An 18934-nucleotide genomic window follows, 5' to 3' on the forward strand; every position below is an offset into this window, starting at 1 on the left:
TATATAAACTCACAATTACGATATATAGAGTATATAAACTCACAATTACGATATATAGAGTATATAAACTCACAATTACGATATATAGAGTATATAAACTCACAATTACGATATATAGAGTATATAAACTCACAATTACGATATATAGAGTATGTAAACTCACAATTACGATACATAGAGTATATAAAACACAATTACGATATATAGAGTATATAAACTCACAATTACGATATATAGAGTATATAAACATACATTTAGGAGATATAGAGTATATAAACGCAAAAATATGAGATATTAAGTATATAAACTCACGAACACAAGATACGGAGTATATAAACACACAATTACAATATATAGAGTATATAACCTCACAATTACGATATAGAGTATATAAACTCACAAACACAAGATATTATTAATTTCTATGTAAAGCACTTTGAATTGCCATTGGGTATGAAATGTGCTATACAAATAAACTTGCCTTGCCTTGCCATATAGAGTATATAAACACGCAATTACATGAAATAGAGTTTATATATATGTGTGTGTGTGTGTGTGTGTGTGTGTGTTCTCTCTATATATAGATCAGTGATATAAACTCAGAGTTATGGGGAGACTACAGCAGATCAACAAAAGCAAGTGAGTCAGTAAGGTTTTCTGGGTGGGTTTATTTTTTTGATGAATTCACCCCGAAGCCACAGTCTCAAAATATGTTATTCATTCTCTTTCCACAACGACTCGATTTTCCGCCTCAATCTGCTGCCTCACAGTGGAAACGCGAGTGTGTGTGTGTGTGTGTTGTAGCAAAAACCTCAATCTTTATGAAGTCACTTCCATTACGTCATGCGCCTGTAATGTTAATTACGCGCGCTGTGATTGGCCGAGGGCTGTGACGTCACCGGCGGCGCACTATATGTACTCGCGTCTGGCGCGCTCTGACATTAGTGTGCATGCGAGAGCGAGGCGCGTTCCAGTCATGAAGCCGTGTTTAGTGCTCGTTTTTCTTCTCCTTTCTCTCGTGTGTCTGATGAACCAGCCGTCGGACGCGTGCTCGTGCGGGATGGCTCATCCACAGGACGCGTACTGCAACTCCGACATCGGTAAGCGTGTGTGTGTGTGTGTGTGTGAGAGAGAGGTTAAAGTACGAGCGAGTTATGCATAACATAGTAACACTGTAAGGTGACACTTTGCTTATTATGTAACAGACCATATTTACCGAACATCAGCGCGCGCAGATGTTCTTGACACGCGCGCGCCCCTTGTTATAGCGGCACGGCGATCTAACGTCGTTCTAACTCAAGTGCGTCATTGCGCGATACGCGGAAAGTTTTAGCGGTATCCATGGCAACAAACGCGAACGCAAGAATGCCGTACGGACGCTAAGATGCTGTTTTCAACACTTTCACTCGTATTTGATGAATAAACGCTACAGTGATGATAGAGGTGAGCCGCGCACCGAGAGTTCTCTGTCTAACTTTGGCCATTGGTCCTGTAGTCCGCGCGTAATGTGTTTGTAAAGGGTCAGATTGAGACTGATGGAGGAGTGTGTGATATGGAGGAGTGTGTGATATGTTCAGCTTCAGGCTCATCGCAGTCATAGATCTCAATTACTGCAGCACAGATGATGGAGAAGAACTCCCTGAGCTCAGGGATTCTCCTTCGGAGCACGATTCACAAACACTTTCAGCTTACACCAACAACGATTACTATAACAATTACTATACGATAACTGCAATGATAACTATAACAATAACTATACGACACCAACACCGATAAATATACGACACCAACAACAATAACTATACGATAAATATACAACACCAACAACAATAACTATACGACACCAATAACAATAACTATACGACACCAATAACAATATACAATAAATATAAGACACCAACAACAATAACTATACGACACCAATAACAATAACTATACGATAAATATACGACACCAACACCAACAACGATAAATATACGACACCAATAACAATAACTATACGACACCAATAACAATAACTATACGATAAATATACGACACCAACAACAATAACTATACGATAAATATACGACACCAATAACTATACGACACCAATAACAATAACTATACGATAAATATACGACACCAACAACAATAACTATACGACACCAATAACAATAACTATACGATAAATATACGACACCAACAACAATAACTATACGATAAATATACGACACCAATAACAATAACTATACGATAAATATACGACACCAACAACAATAACTATACGACACCAATAACAATTACTATACGACACCAATAACAATAACTATACGATAACAATAACTATACGACACCAATAACAATAACTATAACTATACGACACCAACAACAATAACTATAACTATACGACACCAACAACAATAACTATAACTATACGACACCAATAACAATAACTATACGATAACAATAACTATACGACACCAATAACAATAACTATACGACACCAATAACAATAACTATACGACACCAATAACAATAACAATAACTATACGATAACAATAACTATACGACACCAATAACAATAACTATAACTATAACTATACGATAACAATAACTATACGACACCAATAACAATAACTATAACTATACGACACCAATAACAATAACTATACGACACCAATAACAATAACTATAACTATACGACACCAATAACAATAACTATAACTATACGACAACAATAACTATACGACACCAATAACAATAACTATACGACACCAATAACAATAGCTATAACTATACGACACCAACAACAATAACTATAACTATACGACACCAATAACAATAACTATACGACACCAATAACAATAACTATACGATAAATATACGACACCAACAACAATAACTATAACTATACGACACCAACAACGGTATATTATAACGGTAATTATAACAATAATTATAATGTTAACATTAACAATAATTAACGTTAGATATAAAAATAATAATTAACATCCGCTATAACAATAGCAATAATTATGACGATATAATTAACTATAAAGATAATTATAACGATAATGATAACAATTTTAATGATAATTATAACTATGATAATAATAATAATAATAACGATAATGAAAGCAAAAATAATAACAATAATTATAACAGTAATTATAACAATAATTATAGTGATAACGATAACGATAATGATAATATACTTCCTTTTTCCTTGCGATTGCGTATTGCATGCTATAAAGTCAGAATTTTGAGATAAATTCATGATTCGAATCGCCAAAGTCATGTGACTTCAGCAGTTTGACACGCAATCGGAATCATGAATCGATTCACTGACTCATAACGGTTCGAATCATGAGTCGATTCACTGACTCATAACGGTTCGAATCATGAATCGATTCACTGACTCATAACGGTTCGAAGCTTTGTTCTGAAATCGGCCATCACTATATAAGTCGTTATTTAGTGTTTTTGCGCACTAACTCTATTCTGGCCTCTTCATCAATGATTGTAGAGCCGCTGTAGTGAGATGGGCTTTGTAGCGACGTCTTTAGTGCCTTTATGGGTCTTGAGAGAGGAAATGACATTGGTGTCAATTAGGGCTGTGCGATATTGAAGAAAAGCGCGATATGCAATACCTCGTTAAATAATGCGATATTTAATATGTGGTACAATATTACTATTAGTGTGTCAAATCTATTTAAATTACATTTCAAAAGATATATATTTAAAAACTGAGAATGACACCATCTGTGTTTCACATTCTTTTTGGGGAAAGGAAGCATCGCTACAACTTCTGAAAGTGACCAGCTACGTTTTAGCAAAATATTTGTCACAAATCTGACAATATAATTTTAACATAAACGTTTTTCGGTGTGTGTGTGTGTGTGTCAGAAGGCGCAAGATTGTAAGGAGTTGTTTTTCACAAGTTATTGCATTTAATAAGTCAGGGCTAATGTCCACCCAGCCGGTTGTTATCTCAGAATAAACCCCTCCAGAGCGATCCGGACCCCGAGGCGGAGCGGAGCGTCACTCTGAAGGGGTTTATTCTGCGATAACAACCGGCTGGGTGGACATTATCCCGCTTATTACACGCCTACTAGTCTCAAATAAATTACACACTAAATATTGTCTTGAGATTAAATATTTGATTAGCTCTTACGCAAAGCTTCCGCGAAGAAAAACAGTTCCGACCTGCTTTAAGCCTTTATCTATCGCTGCTAAATGTTGAGAATGAATGCTGAAAGGGTTAGTTCAGCCAAAGATGAACCCAAGCCTCTGATTTACTCACCCTCAGGTCATTATAGGTGTTTATGACATTCTTCTGTCAGACAAATACAATCAGAGTTATATTTAAAAAGTCCAGGCTAACGTTAATCCCAGCAGTAGTTGGAGCTGTTTCTGAAGTCCATTAAATGCAGCTGTCCGTCAAATAACGTGCTCCACACGACTCCGATGGGTTAATAGAGCCTTCTGATTCCAATCGATGCGTTTGTGTGAGAAAAATATCCATATTTAAAACTTTATAAAGGAAACCCGCCTTGAAGTCTTCCATTGTAACCCACGGCTGTTTAAGCCACAAGATGGCGCCAGCGTTAAGCACAGAAGTAGAACCGGTCAGGATAACTCGCAGTACCCGGATGAGCGGTGTGTGTTATCTGGGATTGACCAATCAGAATCAAGTATTTCACAGAGCCGTGTCATAACTCTTTCTAACGTAAAGCAAGTCAGATGAGTAACATTCGTGAGCCCAGTCGCTCTATGCGTCAACCTAAAACGGACACTTTTCACAATGTTGAAGAAGCCTATTAAAATCCTTCAGACACTGCGTGCTGTTGCGATATACACAGCACAGACCAAACGCTTGGACACATTACTATCTGTAATGTTTCTTCTGCTCATCAAGCCTGCATTTATTTGATTTTATTTTTGTGATATTTTATTACAGTTTAAAATCATAGTTTTTCAGTGTATTCTCCTTTAAATGCTGATTTATTTCTGTGATCAGAGCTGAATGTTCAGGATGGTTCCTCCAGTCTTCAGTGATCATGATCCTTCAGAAATCATTCTCAGATGAGGATTCATTAGGAGTGCTGGACACAGAGCTGATGATTAATAAATCTGAGGAAGAAAAGGCTCAAAAGAACTGCATTCATACAAAATAAAAACATTATAAAATAATATAAATCTCCTTTACTATCAATTTTTAACAATTTAACACATCCTTGCTGAATAAAATTATTGATTTATTTCAAAAAAAGAAAAACGACTGACCAGTAGAGTCTATCGCTGTTACAAAAGATTTCTATTTTTAAAACATTTGCTTCTTTTTTAAACATTTTTAATTTTTACTTTTTATTCATCAAAGTATCCTAAAAAAGTATCTCAGGTTATGAGCATATATTAATCATCAGCTCTGTGTCCAGCATGATTTCTGAAGGATCATGATCACTGAAGACTGGAGGAACCATCCTGAACATTCAGCTCTGAGCACACAAATAAATCAGCATTTAAAGGAGAATACACTGAAAAACTATGATTTTAAATTGTAATAATATATCACAATATTACATTTCTTTGTATTTTTGATCAAAGAAATGCCGGCTTGATGAGCAGAAGAAACTTCTGTCAAAAACATTACAGATAGTGATGTGTCCAAACGTTTGGCCTGTGCTGTATATATATATAAATAATCACAAATATAACAGAACAGGAGATTTAACCCTGTAAAGCCTGACATATGGAATAACAGTCCGAAATATCTATTTCATTTGAAGAGACAGTTTACTAAACCGTCCAACAAATAGTTTAGTATCATATTTGATCCATCAGACTCGTATAGTATGATCATATGGAGGAAAAAACTGATTCAGAGGATCAAAAATATCCAATTTGGTGCAGATGCTGATATTAATAAGACATTATGATCCAGTTAAGCAGATACATAAAATGCATATAAATATCAAAGTCTGCCAATAATATGTCTTATTAAGATGATATTTAAATGCTCAATCACGTTGAGCGTTTACAGGCGTGTGAAATACGATACAGTTAACGTTCAGAGAGTTTATCTGATGATGGGGAATCGTGTGGAAAAAACGGAGCCGGACTGTCTGGTTAAGAGGCCAAGTATGACTTGCATACTGATGATGTGTTTGTGGATAAACTAGATATTGAGATGTCCCATAAATGTGACTTTGGCTTTGTGCTGGTGTTCATGCTGTATGAAAGGCGAAGACTGCGGCTATTGTGAGCGTGTCTGAATCGTGGCAGGACGCCAGTTGCAGATTTCCTCCAAAGCTTTGCTTTCTGCTGCCATGTGTAACATATTTCCACAGGCGTCAGATGGAGCAATGGCTTCTGGGTAACACACACATACGCTTCACATCCACGCTGCGTCCCAATTCGCCTACTACGTCTTAAACACTGCAAAAGATGCTCTTCTTATTTAGTATTTTTGTCTTGTTTCCAGTCCAAATATCGAAAAATTCTTAAATCAAGATGCATTTACTAGATAAGTACAAATTGTCTTGTTTTGGGAAAAATAACTCAAAATGAAGAGAGTTTTAGATTAAAATAAGATAAATAATCTGCCAATGGGGCGAGAAAAATAATCTTCCCATCAGCTGTCAATCGTCTTCAGTTAAAATCCTCCACATTCAGTTAAATCTCCTAGCGTATCAGAGAGAAATGTAGCCGCACACACACACACACACACACATACACACACGTTTGTTTTTGTGAAATGTGGGGACTCTCCATAGGCGTAATGGTTTTTATACTGTACAAACCGTATTTACTATCCCCTTACACTGCCCCTAAACCTACCCATCACACACACACACACACACACACACTGCCCCTAAACCTACCCATCACACACACACACACACACACACACACGATTTATAAGCCTTTTGAAAAGTGGGGCCATGGGTAATGTCCTCATATTTCACCCTCTCCTGTAATACCTGTGTCATACCCATGGCATTATACACACTTGTGTCCTCATATGTCACAAAAACATGCCCACACACACACACACACACACACACACTGTCCCTAAACCTACCCATCACAGGAAACATTCTGCATTTTTACTTTCTCATAAAAACTCCTCCTGTGTGATTTATAAGCCTTTTGTAAAGTGGGGCCATGGGTAATGTCCTCATATTTCACCCTCTCCTGTAATACCTGTGTCATACCCATGGCATTATACACATTTGTGTCCTCATATGTCACAAAAACATGCCCACACACACACACACACACACACACACTGTGAAAAACCATCAGCGCCACATTCCACATCCACACACATTAAACATGCCTTTCCAGCTCCATTAGAGCGATCTTCTGCCAATACGGCCTCCAGAATGAGTTGAGCCGATCCAGGGCTTTTGAAGGCGATTGAAACGCTCTATTCACTCCCAAGGCCTTTCAAGCTCCAGATTAGTGTTTTGCCCTACACTTTGGCCCCTGAAAGTTTAATACCCCGCCAACGGAGGTCTGGTTCCCATCTGACGTGGCAATGGGGTGAGAAACTCTGGAGTTAAAACAGAAACGGATGGAGAATCGTTATGGCGATGCTTTTATCGTTTACCTTTGATCAGTTCTTGCTTTTCTTGGGACTCGAGCACATGACCCAGTGTCAAGATTTACTGTGATATTACCGTGACACCGATTCTAATAGTGTTGCTGACCCATCTCTGATGGACTCCTGAAGGTGTGCTGTGGTATCCGGCACAAAGATGTTAGCAGCAGATCCTTTAAGTCCTGTATGTGCGGACTTGTTTGTTCAGCTCATCCCACAGATGCTCGATTGGATTGAGATCTGGGGAATCTGGAGGCCGAGTCGACGCCTCAAACTGGTTGTTGTGCTCCTCAAACCATTCCTGAAGCATTTGTGCTTTGTGTCAGGAGCATTATCCTGCTGGAAGAGCCACAGCCACCAGAATACCGTTTCCATCAAACTGAGCTGCTCTGTGTATTCTGACAGCTTTCTATCAGAACCAGCATTAACTTCTGGAGCAGTTTGAGCTCCAGTAGCTCGTCTGTTTGATCGGACCCCACGGGCCAGCCTTCGCTCCCCACGGTCATCAATGAGCCTTGGCCGCCCATGACCCTGTGGCCGGTTCTCCACTGGTCCTTCCTTGGAGCACTTTTGATAGATACTGACCACTGCAGACCGGGAACAGCCCACAAGAGCTGCAGTTTTGGAGATGCTCTGACCCAGTCACCTCAAACAATGGTATAAAGCTGATCAAAACATCAATTGTGATTAATCATAATGAATAATCGCAAGGGAAAAATCAACCATTATGATTTGTCCTAATCGTGCAGCCTTGGTTTAACCATTATGCAGAATGTGTAAAATTTCCAGACTTTTAGTTAACACGAAAACAGGATCGGTTGAGTAAATATGATAGGGATCAGTAGTTTTGTCCTAGAGTTAATCAACACTCGAGCAAAACTGATCCCAGATCCCGTCGGCGTGAATCACTGCAGAGGAGGATTTCTGCGCGGTAACCCATTTACCTCTCTGAGCGAGCGAGCGAGCAAACGGCCACCTACTTTCCCCAAATGTAAGCCAGAGTTGCGTGCGGCTCATGAATATGCATGACTCACAGCGGGCGCGCGGCTCTGGGCTTTCATGTATGATTCAGAGGCTTATGGAGGGGCTGAGGCTCTTAAATATAGCTGCGAGGATCGACGGAGGGATGGACAGGTGGACATCACAGCCAGCGCTTGAGTTTGGAATTGGGTTACATAAACATTCGAGGAATCACGGGAGAGTTCCAGAACTCACAGCCAATCAGAGCAATGGAGTTCAATGGGATGACCTCTGAACCCTGAGCGCTGACCACATGGTCAAGCCTATTAGCAACAGAGAACATGAAAGCGTGATGTTGTGTAACAGTGTCACTCATTACAGCATCGCCAGGGAATGCGAAGGCACGAGGATGTCAAGTTTTGCCCTTAAAAGGTCCCGTTAGTTCATGCATTCACTAACACGAGCACTGCAGACTAACATCAGAGAGCCGGTGCTAAATGTTCACTTAATCATAAAAATGTATTTTTGTTTTGCGTTGTTTTCGTCATAAGGGCAGTTACTGGTAATATTGCATGTTTGTTTATTGGGAATCTAACAGTGAAGCTCTGAGCTTGAGTTGATGTGCAGATAATATTACTTTTATTAACAACGGTAATATGCAAAAACACAATTTTTACAGGGAATAATTTAATATTCTGCTCTTATTAAATATACTACTGTTCTTGTATAGTCTCACACTGAACTGACCAACAGCTCCGGTGATTATTAAAGGAGCCCTGCTATTGCTTTCTGGGTAATTCCGTCAGAAGACGTCCTACTTTTTTCCATATATTAAGAAATGGAAATGGCTAATAAGTTATTGTGCTCCTCTGCTGCCATCTACAGGTTATAGTGGGCATTTCATGTGTTTTTAGAATAAAAGTGCTTGTTTGCCACACAGTGGCCTAGACCTTTAACGTAAATACATGTGGCATTACTATCAATCTACAGTAAATCATGTGGCATTACTATCAATCTACAGTAAATCATGTCCCATTACTAAAGTAAATCATGTGGGGTTACTACAGTAAATCTACAGTAAATCATGTGGCGTGACTACAGTAAATCATGTGGGGTTACTACAGTAAATCATGTGGCATTACTATCAATCAACAGTAAATCATGTCCCATTACTAAAGTAAATCATGTGGGGTTACTACAGTAAATCTACAGTAAATCATGTCCCATTACTAAAGTAAATCATGTGGGGTTACTACAGTAAATCTACAGTAAATCATGTGGCGTTACTACAGTAAATCTACAGTAAATCATGTGGCGTTACTACAGTAAATCTACAGTAAATCATGTGGCGTGACTACAGTAAATCTACAGTAAATCATGTGGCGTTACTACAGTAAATCTACAGTAAATGTGGCGTGACTACAGTAAATCTACAGTAAATCATGTGGGGTTACTACAGTAAATCATGTGGCATTACTATCAATCAACAGTAAATCATGTCCCATTACTAAAGTAAATCATGTGGGGTTACTACAGTAAATCTACAGTAAATCATGTCCCATTACTAAAGTAAATCATGTGGGGTTACTACAGTAAATCTACAGTAAATCATGTGGCGTTACTACAGTAAATCTACAGTAAATCATGTGGCGTTACTACAGTAAATCTACAGTAAATCATGTGGCGTGACTACAGTAAATCTACAGTAAATCATGTGGCGTGACTACAGTAAATCTACAGTAAATCATGTGGCATTACTATCAATCAACAGTAAATCATGTCCCATTACTAAAGTAAATCATGTGGGGTTACTACAGTAAATCTACAGTAAATCATGTGGCGTGACTACAGTAAATCTACAGTAAATCATGTGGGGTTACTACAGTAAATCTACAGTAAATCATGTGGCGTGACTACAGTAAATCTACAGTAAATCATGTGGGGTTACTACAGTAAATCTACAGTAAATCATGTGGCGTGACTACAGTAAATCTACAGTAAATCATGTGGCGTGACTACAGTAAATCTACAGTAAATCATGTGGGGTTACTACAGTAAATCATGTGGCATTACTATCAATCAACAGTAAATCATGTCCCATTACTAAAGTAAATCATGTGGGGTTACTACAGTAAATCTACAGTAAATCATGTGACGTGACTACAGTAAATCATGTGGCGTGACTACAGTAAATCTACAGTAAATCATGTGGCGTGACTACAGTAAATCTACAGTAAATCATGTGGCGTTACTACAGTAAATCTACAGTAAATCATGTGGCGTTACTACAGTAAATCTACAGTAAATCATGTGGCGTGACTACAGTAAATCTACAGTAAATCATGTGGGGTTACTACAGTAAATCTACAGTAAATCATGTGGCGTGACTACAGTAAATCTACAGTAAATCATGTGGGGTTACTACAGTAAATCTACAGTAAATCATGTGGCGTGACTACAGTAAATCTACAGTAAATCATGTGGGGTTACTACAGTAAATCATGTGGCATTACTATCAATCAACAGTAAATCATGTCCCATTACTAAAGTAAATCATGTGGGGTTACTACAGTAAATCTACAGTAAATCATGTGACGTGACTACAGTAAATCATGTGGCGTGACTACAGTAAATCTACAGTAAATCATGTGGCGTGACTACAGTAAATCTACAGTAAATCATGTGGCGTTACTACAGTAAATCTACAGTAAATCATGTGGCGTTACTACAGTAAATCTACAGTAAATCATGTGGCATGACTACAGTAAATCTACAGTAAATCATGTGGGGTTACTACAGTAAATCTACAGTAAATCATGTGGGGTTACTATAGTAAATCTACAGTAAATCATGTGGCATTACTATCAATCAACAGTAAATCATGTCCCATTACTAAAGTAAATCATGTGGGGTTACTACAGTAAATCTACAGTAAATCATGTGGCGTGACTACAGTAAATCTACAGTAAATCATGTGGCGTGACTACAGTAAATCTACAGTAAATCATGTGGGGTTACTACAGTAAATCTACAGTAAATCATGTGGCGTTACTACAGTAAATCTACAGTAAACCATGTGGCGTGACTACAGTAAATCATGTGGCATGACTACAGTAAATCTACAGTAAATCATGTGGGGTTACTACAGTAAATCTACAGTAAATCATGTGGCGTGACTACAGTAAATCTACAGTAAATCATGTGGCGTGACTACAGTAAATCTACAGTAAATCATGTGGCGTGACTACAGTAAATCTACAGTAAATCGTGGCGTGACTACAGTAAATCGTGTGACGTGACTACAGTAAATCTACAGTAAATCATGTGGCGTGACTACAGTAAATCTACAGTAAATCGTGGCGTGACTACAGTAAATCATGTGGCGTGACTACAGTAAATCTACAGTAAATCATGTGGCGTTACTACAGTAAATCTACAGTAAATCATGTGGCGTTACTACAGTAAATCTACAGTAAATCATGTGGCGTGACTACAGTAAATCTACAGTAAATCATGTGGCGTGACTACAGTAAATCATGTGGCGTGACTACAGTAAATCTACAGTAAATCATGTGGCGTTACTACAGTAAATCTACAGTAAATCATGTGGCGTGACTACAGTAAATCTACAGTAAATCATGTGGCGTGACTACAGTAAATCTACAGTAAATCATGTGGCGTTACTACAGTAAATCTACAGTAAATCATGTGGCGTGACTACAGTAAATCTACAGTAAATCATGTGGCGTGACTACAGTAAATCTACAGTAAATCATGTGGCGTGACTACAGTAAATCATGTGGCGTGACTACAGTAAATCTACAGTAAATCATGTGGCGTGACTACAGTAAATCTACAGTAAATCATGTGGCGTGACTACAGTAAATCTACAGTAAATCATGTGGCGTGACTACAGTAAATCTACAGTAAATCATGTGGCGTGACTACAGTAAATCATGTGGCGTGACTACAGTAAATCTACAGTAAATCATGTGGCGTGACTACAGTAAATCTACAGTAAATCATGTGGCGTGACTACAGTAAATCTACAGTAAATCATGTGGCGTGACTACAGTAAATCTACAGTAAATCATGTGGCGTGACTACAGTAAATCTACAGTAAATCATGTGGCGTGACTACAGTAACGGCCCGTTTGTGAGCTCAAACAAGTAGTGCGGTTTCATCCCGCTTTCGTTTGTTATTATTGCCAGCATCTGGTCTCAGTCTGGAGTCCTGTAATACATTTATTTCTTACAGTATTAAAAAAGTTTATTAAAAGTTGACATTAGCTCAATAATAAATGTCTATAAATCTATCAGTAAATATTGACAGACTTTTCCGTAGTTTTCACTGCTGTAAGGAATGTGAGCCTCAAAGAATTCCGGGAAGGAAATTCCAGCAGTGAAGACATCAAGCATTCCAGAGCCAGTCTCTGTGTGTGTGTGTGTGTGTGTGTTGTGTGTGTTACGTGTGTCGTGTGTGTGACATATGTGTGTGACGTGTGTGAGATGTGTGTGTGATGTGTGTGAGACGTGTGTGAGTGGGTGTGTCGTGTATGTGACGTGTTTGCGTGTGTGTGTGTGTTACCTGCGGCGGGGGCTTGAGCGCGTTTGCAGGGGATTATGGGAGCGAAGCCGTCCGTATTGACATGTCCTGATTCTGTGCTCTCTGAGGAAGCAGTCTAGTTCCTCACGGTCCAACCATCAGCCACACACACTTCACACACACACACACTTTTCACACACTTTCTAAACAAGAAATCTGTCACACATTTACAGAGGAAATATCTGAGGAAAATCCTTCTGTCATATATATTATATGTAATGTATGTGAGAGATAAATAAATAGATATATTTATTTACATATATATCTTTAAATTTAGAAAAATAGTTAAATATATAAAAAAAGTTTAAAAAAACTATTTTTAAAACTATAATTTATATGTATATAGATAGAATAGAAATGTGATATTATATATATATATATATATATACATACACACACACACACACACACACATGTTGTATAGCTTAAAATTCAGAAAAATACAGTTAAAATATATGAAAATATCTACATATAAAAAAAATGTAAACTAAAATTTTAAATAATTATATTAATTAAAAAAATATTTAAATATTTTTTTATTTTGAATGATTACATTAATTATATTATATTTAAAAGTTATTTCGTAGTTATTAGTCAATGCCGATTCGGTCACAATTGCTAAACTGCTTAATATTGATTTGCATGTGATGAGTCGTTTGAAGCCATAAAAAATTGGGGAACGTTTTTCCCACTTGCCTCAATGCATTCTGGGATTGTTTTATCTGCGCACGAGACCAAAAGCACAGTTCTGAAGCGGCTCTTTAATGCGGTCTGTATAAAGAGCGCTGATCTCGACTCTGTGTTTGTTTGCAGTGATTCGGGCCAAAGTGGTGGGCAAAAAACTCCTGGATGATGGTCCATTTGGGACGCTGCGCTACACCGTCAAACAGATGAAGGTGAGCTGATAAAACATGATCTGCTCTCTATCAAACGGCTTCTTAAACCAGAGCGTTCTCTGGAGTATCTGAGTTATGTTCTGGCAAAGCTTCATAGACGAGTAATTTCCAAAGGGGCGAGTGTGTGTGTGTGTGTGTGTGGACTGCAAAAAAATGCTTTGTTTCTAGTCAAAATATCTAAAAATTCTTACATTAAGAAACATTTACTAGTCAAGTAAAAATGATTGTCTTGGTTTGGGAAAAAATAACCCTGAAGAGAGTTTTTGCTTAAAATAAGATAAATAATCTGCCAGTGGGGTGAGAAAAATAAATTCAAACAGAAAACAAGATTATTTATCTCACCCCATTGGCAGATTATTTATCTTATTTGAAGAAAAAACTCTTCATTTTGAGTTATTTTATCCCAAAACAAGACAATTTGTCTAGTAACTTGTCTAGTAAATGTTTCTTAATGTAAGCATTTTTAGATATTTTGACTAGAAACGAGACAAAGATACTGAGTAAGAAGAGCTTTTTTTGCAGTGGATCTCCTGCTCTAGACTAAACACGGCCTGTGCCGGACGACAAAGACAAAACACGCAGATGTTTGTCATGTGAACGACAGCGTGTTTATTCTCAGACTTCCTGTTCCTGTATGTAAAGCAGGACCAAATCAAAACAAGTGCTTAGATGTGCATTAAATCAAGACGATCTGCACACTGGCTGAAGTTTCAGGGTGCTTTGCTGATTGTGTTGGTCTCGTTTTTTCTGCTGTAGATGTATAAGGGCTTCGACAAGATCCAGCATGTGCAGTACATCTACACACACAACTCCGAGAGCATGTGCGGAGTCAAGTTTGACATCAACAAATACCAGTACCTGATCACAGGTGAGACACCACCATCATCATCATCATTACCGGTTCAGACTTCCTTCATCACTTGGCTTCTGTTTAATTGTATCTTTTGAATTGCTTTTAGAGCTAACAGCCTTAAACACTCCTGCGTTTATGATCAGCTGAGGCTCTTGATCGAGAGTCTGAACACTAGTTAACTGCTGGTTTAAGCGTCTGAACACTAGTTAACTGCTGGTTTAAGTGTCTGAACACTAGTTAACTGCTGGTTTAAGCGCCTGAACACTAGTTAACTGCTGGTTTAAGCGTCTGAACACTAGTTAACTGCTGGTTTAAGCATCTGAACACTAGTTAGCTGCTGGTTTAAGCGTCTGAACACTAGTTAACTGCTGGTTTAAGTGTCTGAACACTAGTTAACTGCTGGCTTAAGAGTCTCAACCCTAGTTAACTGCTGGTTTAAGTGTCTGAACACTAGTTAACCGCTGGTTTAAGAGTCTGAACACTAGTTAAATGCTGGTTCAAGTGTCTGAACACTAGTTAACTGCTGGTTTAAGAGTCTGAACACTAGTTAACTGCTGGTTTAAGAGTCTGAACACTAGTTAAATGCTGGTTTAAGTGTCTGAACACTAGTTAACTGCTGGTTTAAGAGTCTGAACACTAGTTAACTGCTGGTTTAAGAGTCTGAACACTAGTTAACTGCTGGTTTAAGTGTCTGAACACTAGTTAACTGCTGGCTTAAGTGTCTGAACACTAGTTAACTGCTGGCTTAAGTGTCTGAGATTGACCTCGCTGTTGTGTTCGCAGGTCGTGTTCACGATGGGAAGTTTTACACTGGCCTGTGTAACTTCAACGAGCGATGGGAACTCTTGTCTCTGGCTCAGAAGAAGGGCATCAACCACCGCTATCAACTGGGCTGTAACTGCAGGGTGAGTGTCAGTCAAACAACAACACACTATTCTCATCCATATGACGCTCACATGAATTACTGTCACCATGAGCGGCTGCCTTGCCATAATTCACACAGCAGCTCAATGCTTGGATCCAGATGTTTGGCACCAGGATCAAACCGCTGGTTTAGAAGCCAAACTCAAACGGTTTGGACTCAGATCTGAGACACAGAACCACTGAAATGCAGATTATCAATGGATCTGAATGTTGTCCAATGTAATCTTTATGTAGCTACACACGTGACGGTACGGGTTAAAGCTCAATGTGACATTATGATGACAATTAACATTGCAGAATTAATTATTAAAATTTAATTGATTTTGGGGGGGGCAACACCAAACGCTTCAGTCTTCTGTAAATAACACTGACACTTGGAGAAAATTCATGCATATTTGGGCACAAATAACAAGTGCATCTCCATAAATATGAGACTTTATGACGGCAGATGCTCTCAGGGGTAAAAGAGGATTCTATTCTGAATGACCTGCATTCATGAAACACCTGGAATCATAAAGCTCAGCTGTTATTCACCAGCACTAAGATGCCTTTCAATCCATCTATACACATTTCAAAAGCACTGAAATGAATGCAGGAGCTGCTGGGTTTTAAAATCAACACTTTTTGCAAGACAAATGAAATTAACACCACATGGGCGGGGAGAGGAAAGTCTAACATCCTAATCCAAAAAATAACTTTAAAAAACAACTTGACAGTTTAAGGCCTGGTTTCACAGACAGGACTTAGATTAAGCCAGGTTTAGACCTTATTTCAATAAGGACATTTGAGTTGCCTTTATAAATGTTTCTTTGAAAAAAACATTACTGGTTTACATCTTGAGACAAAACAATGGCACTAGCATAATTTAAAATATTTCAGTCCAAGTTGCTTTAAGTTAAAACAGCTCAAACATAGTGTGACGTGTCTGAACACTAGTTAACTGCTAGTTTAAGAGTCTGAACACTAGTTAACTGCTGGTTTAAGAGTCTGAACACTAGTTAACTGCTGGCTTAAGAGTCTGAACACTAGTTAACTTCTGGTTTAAGAGTCTGAACACTAGTTAACTGCTGATTTAAGCGTCTGAACACTAGTTAACTGCTGGTTTAAGAGTCTGAACACTAGTTAACTGCTGGCTTAAGAGTCTGAACACTAGTTAACTGCTGGTTTAAGAGTCTGAACACTAGTTAACTGCTGGTTTAAGCGTCTGAACACTAGTTAACTGCTGGTTTAAGAGTCTGAACACTAGTTAACTGCTGGCTTAAGAGTCTGAACACTAGTTAACTGCTGGTTTAAGCGTCTGAACACTAGTTAACTGCTGGTTTAAGAGTCTGAACACTAGTTAACTGCTGGTTTAAGAGTCACAACACTAGTTAACTGCAGGTTTAAGAGTCTGAACACTAGTTAACTGCTGGTTTAAGCGTCTGAACACTAGTTAACTGCTGGTTTAAGCGTCTGAACACTAGTTAACTGCAGGTTTAAGAGTCTGAACACTAGTTAACTGCTGGTTTAAGAGTCTGAACACTAGTTAACTGCTGGCTTAAGAGTCTGAACACTAGTTAACTGCTGGTTTAAGCGTCTGAACACTAGTTAACTGCTGGTTTAAGAGTCTGAACACTAGTTAACTGCTGGTTTAAGAGTCACAACACTAGTTAACTGCAGGTTTAAGAGTCTGAACACTAGTTAACTGCTGGTTTAAGCGTCTGAACACTAGTTAACTGCTGGTTTAAGCGTCTGAACACTAGTTAACTGCAGGTTTAAGAGTCTGAACACTAGTTAACTGCAGGTTTAAGAGTCTGAACACTAGTTAACTGCTGGTTTAAGCGTCTGAACACTAGTTAACTGCTGGTTTAAGCGTCTGAACACTAGTTAGCTGCTGGTTTAAGAGTCTGAACACTAGTTAACTGCTGGTTTAAGCGCCTGAACACTAGTTAACTGCTGGTTTAAGCGTCTGAACACAAGTTAACTGCTGGTTTAAGCGTCTGAACACTAGTTAACTGCTGGTTTAAGCGCCTGAACACTAGTTAACTGCTGGTTTAAGCGTCTGAACACTAGTTAGCTGCTGGTTTAAGAGTCTGAACACTAGTTAACTGCTGGTTTAAGCGCCTGAACACTAGTTAACTGCTGGTTTAAGTGTCTGAACACTAGTTAACTGCTGGTTTAAGTGTCTGAAGGAGTTCAGAAACACTGACACTGATGGAGAGAAGAACTCGAGTTTTGCAATGCTTTTTAATGCTCAAGCAGCAACATCACACACACTTTCTTCTGTTCGCAGATTAAGCCGTGCCACTACTTGCCCTGCTTTGTGACTTCCAAGCACGAGTGTTTGTGGACGGACATGCTGTCCCACTTTGGCTACCCCGGGTATCAATCCCGCCACTACGCCTGCATCCAGCAGAAAGAAGGCTACTGCAGTTGGTACCGAGGGATGACTGCCCGCGATAAAGTGACCATCAACACCACCGACCCCTGAAGCCGCCCAAACAACCAATAATTAACAGCCCCACCTGATCTTCCTCTGTGTAATTAGACAGAACCACATCAGATCATGTGTGTGTTCAGCAACGGGTCACATCAATTAAATGAAGCGTGAACCCTGGAGCAATTACCCAGCAAACAAAAACGTGCTCTAACTAACGTTCCATTAAAGGGTTAGTTCAGCCAGTAATGTAAATTGTGTGATTAATTCCTCCTGTGGTTGGACAGCCGTCAGACCTCCGCTCATCTTCACACACAGATGAAGATATTAGTGTTGAAATCCGATGGCTCAGAAAGGCCTTCATTGACACCAATGTCATTTCCTCTCTCAAGACCCATAAAGGCACTAAAGACGTCGTTACAAAGCCCATCTCACTACAGCGGCTCTACAATCATTGATGAAGAGGCCAGAATAGAGTTAGTGCGCTAAAACACCAAATAACGACTTATATAGTGATGGCCGATTTCAGAACAAAGATTTGAATGGTTATGAACAGGGTTGTCAGTTACTTTGAAAATGTAATCTGATTACTCCTTCAAAAAGTAACTTAACTAAGTAACTTTTTTAAGGAGTAACTTAGTTAAGTTACTTCTTCTGAGGACCTAACTTAGTTAGGTCTAAGTTACTCGCT

At 38.6% G+C, this 18934-nt stretch overlaps 2 protein-coding genes across 2 annotated transcripts in view; one reads left to right on the forward strand and one right to left on the reverse strand.

Moving 5' to 3' along the window:
* The window catches only part of syn3 (synapsin III), a 65582-nt gene that overhangs the window by 28216 nt on the left and 18432 nt on the right, over positions 1 to 18934 (reverse strand). The window lies entirely within an intron of this gene.
* On the forward strand, positions 930 to 18581 carry LOC137049530 (metalloproteinase inhibitor 3). Its single transcript, XM_067428071.1, has 5 exons — positions 930 to 1100; positions 13968 to 14050; positions 14807 to 14918; positions 15687 to 15808; positions 18100 to 18581. Exons 1-5 carry the CDS (start codon positions 977 to 979, stop codon positions 18295 to 18297), a joined length of 639 nt encoding a protein of 212 aa, XP_067284172.1. The 5' UTR covers positions 930 to 976; the 3' UTR covers positions 18298 to 18581.

The sequence above is a fragment of the Pseudorasbora parva genome, chromosome 20, assembly GCF_024679245.1.
Source record: "Pseudorasbora parva isolate DD20220531a chromosome 20, ASM2467924v1, whole genome shotgun sequence".
Classification (NCBI taxonomy): domain Eukaryota; kingdom Metazoa; phylum Chordata; class Actinopteri; order Cypriniformes; family Gobionidae; genus Pseudorasbora; species Pseudorasbora parva.

Bases quoted from the DNA above. Each gene is read 5' to 3' on its own strand.
- LOC137049530 (XM_067428071.1), top strand. From the start codon at position 977: ATGAAGCCGTGTTTAGTGCTCGTTTTTCTTCTCCTTTCTCTCGTGTGT. The intron at 14,919-15,686 runs GTGAGACACCAC...TTGTGTTCGCAG, and splicing joins ATACCAGTACCTGATCACAG to GTCGTGTTCACGATGGGAAG. The intron at 15,809-18,099 runs GTGAGTGTCAGT...TTCTGTTCGCAG, and splicing joins AACTGGGCTGTAACTGCAGG to ATTAAGCCGTGCCACTACTT.